The sequence below is a fragment of the Oreochromis niloticus genome, linkage group LG11 (genome assembly GCF_001858045.2).
Source record: "Oreochromis niloticus isolate F11D_XX linkage group LG11, O_niloticus_UMD_NMBU, whole genome shotgun sequence".
In the NCBI taxonomy this organism is placed as follows: Eukaryota; Metazoa; Chordata; class Actinopteri; order Cichliformes; family Cichlidae; genus Oreochromis; species Oreochromis niloticus.
The window spans coordinates 32189630-32195152 of NC_031976.2; the positions used below are offsets into that span (position 1 = coordinate 32189630).

Genomic DNA, 5523 nt, shown 5'->3' on the forward strand with positions numbered 1-5523 from the left:
TGGAAACTGAAGGCTCTCCCTCCCATTCTACTTTTAAATACTCTAGGAACAACAAGTAGGCCTGCAGAGCGAGAGCGAAGTGCTCTAATAGGGTGATATGGCACTACAAGGTCATTAAGATAAGATGGGGCCTGATTATTTAAGACCTTGTATGTGAGGAGCAGGATTTTGAATTCAATTCTGGATTTAACAGGAAGCCAATGAAGGGAAGCCAAAACAGGAGAAATATGCTCTCTCTTTCTAGTCCCTGTCAGGACTCTTGCTGCAGCATTTTGGATTAGCTGAAGACTTTTCAGTGAGTTTTTAGGACATCCTGATAATAGTGAATTACAGTAGTCCAGCCTGGAAGTAATGAATGCATGAACTAGTTTTTCAGCATCACTCTGAGACAGGATATTTCTAATTTTAGAGATGTTGCGCAAATGGAAGAAAGCAGTCTTACATATTTGTTTAATATGTGCGTTGAAGGACATGTCCTGGTCAAAAATGACTCCAAGGTTCCTCACAGCATTACTGGAGGCCAAGGTAATGCCATCCAGAGTAAGAATCTGGTTAGATACCATATTTCTAAGATTTTCAGGGCCGAGTACAATAACCTCAGTTTTATCTGAATTAAGAAGCAGAAAGTTAGCGGCCATCTAGGTCTTTATGTCTTTAAGACATTCCTGCAGTTTAACTAACTGGTGTGTGTTACCTGGGTTCATGGATAGATAGAGCTACGTGTCATCTGCATAGCAGTGAAAATTTATGCTATGTCTTCTAATGATGCTGCCTAAGGGAAGCATGTATAATGTAAATAGAATTGGTCCTAGCACTGAACCCTGTGGAACACCATAATTGACCTTAGTGCGTGAAGAGGACTCTCCATTTACATGTACAAATTGGAGTCTATTAGATAGATATGATACAAACCACTGCAGCGCAGTACCTTTAATACCTACAGCATGTTCTAATCGCTCTAATAGGATATTATGGTCAACAGTATCGAACGCAGCACTGAGGTCTAGCAGGACAAGCACAGAGATGATTCCACTGTCAGAGGCCATAAGTGTTACGGTTTGGAGGAGGACTCAAGCGCAGGACTCCGGTTCTGATGCTCACAAGAAGGGTTTATTTACAATGCACCAGGTGTATATACAAGAATGTGCGGGGGGGTGCTATATACAGCTGAGTGAGGGGAGAAGGGGTCTCCAGGGAAGTCCAGGGGAAAGCACGCGTTCTTCAGAATATCCACTCACACGATCACAGGCTCACACTCCGACACTGCCACACGGGAATCACACGGGGGGAAAATCCAGGGAGCTCTGTAGACAGGGAGACAGGGTTAAGTACGACGCACACAGGAAAACACTCTTAACTAACTTGCTGTAGCTTGGCTTCACTAACGCGTGGTAGACAACGATCCAGCGACGAACAGCAGTCACCTCCTGGCTTAAGTGCTGATCACCTTAATGAGACCCAGGTGTCTCATTTCCCGAGGGCGTGGGCCGAGGGCGTGAACCCACAGTGAGTTCCGCCCCGGCGAGAGAGAAGAGGAGAGAGAGGAAGAGAGAGAGAGTGCTGATCAGAGTGCAGCTGATCCGCCTGGCCGTGACAGTACCCCCCCCCCCCCCGACGGGAGCCTCCCGGCGACCCCCAGGCTTGTCAGGGTGAGCCGCATGGAATGCCCGCACCATACCGTGGTCCAGAAGGGCCGCCCGCGGGATCCAAGAACGCTCCTCCATCCCGTAGCCCTCCCAATCCACGAGATACTGCAGACCGCGCCCCCGGCGCCGGACATCCATGATCCACGAAATGGTGAAAGCCGGGTGGCCATCAATGACCCGGGTGGGCGGAGGGGGTCTGGAAGGAGGGCACAGAGGACTAGAGAGGCACGGCTTCACTTGTGACACGTGAAAGGTGTTATGGATTTTCATATTCCGGGGCAGTTTAAGACGGACAGAGACTGGGTTAATCACAGAGTCGATTTCAAAGGGACCAATGAAAGTGGGAGACAGTTTCTTGGATTCAGACCTGAGCGGGACGAATCTGGTGGACAGCCAAACCTTTTGTCCAGGTGCGTAGGTGGGAGCAGGGGTCCGGTGGCGATCCGCCAGGCGCTTATTGCGTTCCACCGTGCGGAGAAGGGCGGCCCGAGTCGCTCTCCAGGCGCGCCGACACCTCCGAAGATGCTGTTGGACAGAGGGAACAAAGTGCTCACCTTCGACGGCTGGGAAGAGTGGTGGTTGGTAGCCCATGGACGCCTCGAAAGGGGACACACCGGTGGCAGAGGAGGTAAGGCTGTTATGAGCATACTCAATCCATGACAGTTGCTCGCTCCAAGTTGACTGGTTAGTGGATACCAGGCACCGGAGAGCCGCTTCGAGCTCCTGATTGGCACGCTCCGTTTGGCCATTGGTCTGTGGGTGGAAGCCAGAGGAGAGACTGACCTGAGCTCCGAGGGCACTGCAGAACTCCTTCCAGACACGTGACGTAAACTGTGGTCCTCTGTCTGACACAATGTCCGTGGGGATTCCATGGAGGCGAAAAACGTGGTCCATGAGTAGCCGGGCGGTCTCTAGAGTGGTGGGGAGCTTAGGGAGGGCGACAAAATGAGCAGCTTTGGAGAAACGGTCCACAATGGTGAGAATGACAGTGTTACCTGACAAGACGGGCAGAGCAGTGATGAAGTCAACAGCGATGTGCGACCAGGGACGACTCGGAGTCGGCAGAGGTTGGAGGAGGCCAGAGGGTAGTTGATGGACGCTCTTGTTTTAAGCGCAGGTCAAGCATGCAGAAATATACTCGCGGACGTCTTTGGCAAGGGAAGGCCACCAGGCGAAACGTTGAAGGAAGGTAATAGTGCGGTGGACCCCTGGGTGGCAGGTGAATCTGGCCGTATGAGCCCAATGTAACACTCGTGACCTTACAGAGGAGGGGACGAAGAGCAACCCTGGAGGTCCCGTTCCGGGGTCTGGTTCTGTCTGTTGAGCCTCTTGAATGGCCGACTCGATCTCCCAGGTCAGAGCCCCGATTACACAGGTGGGCGGTAGAATGGGAGAGTCCCGAGCTGCGTCTTCGGAGGCGGCGAATTGGCGTGAGAGGGCGTCTGGCTTGACATTACAGGAACCGGGTCTGTAAGTGATCGTGAACTGAAATCTAGTAAAAAACAGGGCCCACCTGGCTTGCCTGGCGTTGAGGCGTTTTGCCGATCGAATGTACTCCAGGTTCTTGTGATCGGTCCAGACCACGAACGGCTGGGCAGCGCCCTCAAGCCAATGGCGCCACTCCTCCAGGGCCAGCTTGATGGCTAGTAGTTCTCGATCTCCCACATCATAGTTGCTCTCTGCGGAGGAGAGACGGCGTGAAAAGTAGGCACAGGGGTGCAGCTTACCTCCTTGCCGCTGGGAAAGCACCGCCCCCACTCCAGCGTCCGAGGCGTCCACCTCCACAATGAACTGCAGGTTGAGATCAGGTTGGACGAGAATGGGCGCCAAGGCAAAGCGGTCCTTCAGATGGGCGAATGCTCGTTGAGCCAGCTCATCCCAGCAGAAGGGAACCTTGGGAGAAGTAAGACGGGTCAGAGGCAGGGCAAGTTTACTGTAGTCGCGAACAAAGCGACGATAAAAGTTTGCAAACCCCAAGAAGCTTTGAAGCTGTCTACGGTTGGAAGGGGACAGCCAGTCAACAACGGCTTGAACTTTTGCAGGATCAGTTTTGAGGTTACCATGATCGATGACGTGGCCCAGGAAGTCAACAGTTGAGACATGAAACTCACACTTCTCCCCTTTAACAAAGAGACGGTTTTCGAGGAGACGCTGAAGGACTTGCCTGACATGGCGTTGGTGGTCGGCGACGGAGCGGGAGAAGATGAGGATGTCATCCAAGTAGATGAAAACGAAATGGTCGATGAAATCTCGGAGCACGTCATTCACGAGAGCCTGAAACACAGCTGGAGCATTGGTGAGACCGAAAGGCATTACAAGATATTCAAAATGGCCCAGGTGAGTATTGAAAGCCGTCGTCCACTCGTCTCCCTCCCTAATCCTCACCAGATGGTAGGCGTTGCGCAGGTCCAATTTTGTGAAAATGGTGGCACCCTGGAGAAGCTCGAACGCGGAACTTAGCAGAGGGAGGGGATACTTGTTTTTAACTGTGATGGAGTTGAGACCACGATAGTCAATACAGGGCCGTAGACTCTTATCTTTCTTGGTGACAAAAAAGAAACCAGCGGCAACAGGTGAGGACGAGGGGCGAATGAGACCGGCGGCAAGTGACTCATTGATGTATTTTTCCATGCTTTCCCGCTCCGGTCGAGACAGGCTGTACAACCTACTGGTCGGGAGTGGCGCGCCTGGGAGGAGGTCAATCCCACAATCATACGGCCGGTGAGGAGGGAGGGAGCGTGCCTTATCTTTACAAAACACTTGCGCCAGGTCATGATAAACAGATGGTATGGAGGACAGATCAGGCGGTTCTGAAATAGTTTTACTGGGTGATAGGTTCATGGCGGGGGTGGCGGCTTTTAAACAGGACATGTGACACTCCTCCCCCCACCCTGAAATACTTTCCTTCCTCCAATCAATCACAGGGTTATGCAGACATAGCCAGGGATAGCCTAAGACTAGTGGTGTGAGCGGGGCTTTAAAGACATACAACTGTATGGTTTCAACATGATTGCCAGAAAGAGTCAGGGAAACCGGTTCTGTGACATGAGTAATGTCTGGAAGACGCTGGCCACTAAGGGCTGTGACTTGGAGTGAATGAGACAGAGGCTCCGTGATAAAACCTAATTTGAGCGCCAGCGAGGCATCAATAAAATTCTGTTCTGCCCCGGAATCGATCAGAGCGTCGAGAGAATGAGTCTTGAGACGAACCGTTAGCTTAGCTGCAATCATGAGACGAGGAGGTGACTGAGAACAGGTGACCTCGCCCACCCGTACACTCCTCACTACTGGCGGGCGCTGTCTTTTGGCCGAGCCGGGCAATCCATGGCAATATGGCCCCTGCGGCCACAATAAAAGCACTCACCGGCTCTCCAGCGACGATACCGTTCCTCGGGCGACAGTCTGGAGCGGCCCAGTTGCATGGGCTGTTCACCTTCCTCCATGCTGTCCGATGCGTGACTGCCGCTAAGCGCGCCTCCCCCTGACGTCGTCTCCATGCGCCCCGGGGGCCTCTGGGAAATGAAGTTTCCGGTTCCCCAGCGCGCCCGTAGGTGCTCATCTATCTTCACACATAGCGTAATCACATCAGACAGGGTCTTAGGAACATCCCTCATCATCAATTCTCTCTTTAACTCATCACAAACATTATTCAAGAGAGTACTTATCAATGCCGACTGCCCCCACCCAGTCTCTTCGGCCAAGGTCCAGAATTCGACCGAAAACTCCGCCATACTCCACCTCCCCTGCTTCAAATTTAACAGTCTGTGGGTGGCCGCCTCCGCTCCGGTGCCCCTTTCAAAAACACTTTTAAATTTGGTGAGAAAATCCTCGTAAGAAATCTCAGGGGCTGTTCTTAAAACGGCTTGCGCCCAGTTTA

General features: G+C 52.3%; 1 protein-coding gene across 1 annotated transcript; it reads right to left on the bottom strand.

The window, feature by feature from the left end:
* Positions 1 to 2036: 2036 nt before the first annotated feature.
* Positions 2037 to 5181, bottom strand: LOC109204085 (uncharacterized; the record flags this gene model as incomplete). Its single annotated transcript, XM_019364283.2, has 3 exons — positions 2037 to 3088; positions 3160 to 3539; positions 5011 to 5181. Coding segments are annotated over 3 exons (969 nt in total), but the record flags the coding sequence as incomplete, so codon positions are not given.
* Between the last annotated feature and the right edge of the window lie 342 nt (positions 5182 to 5523).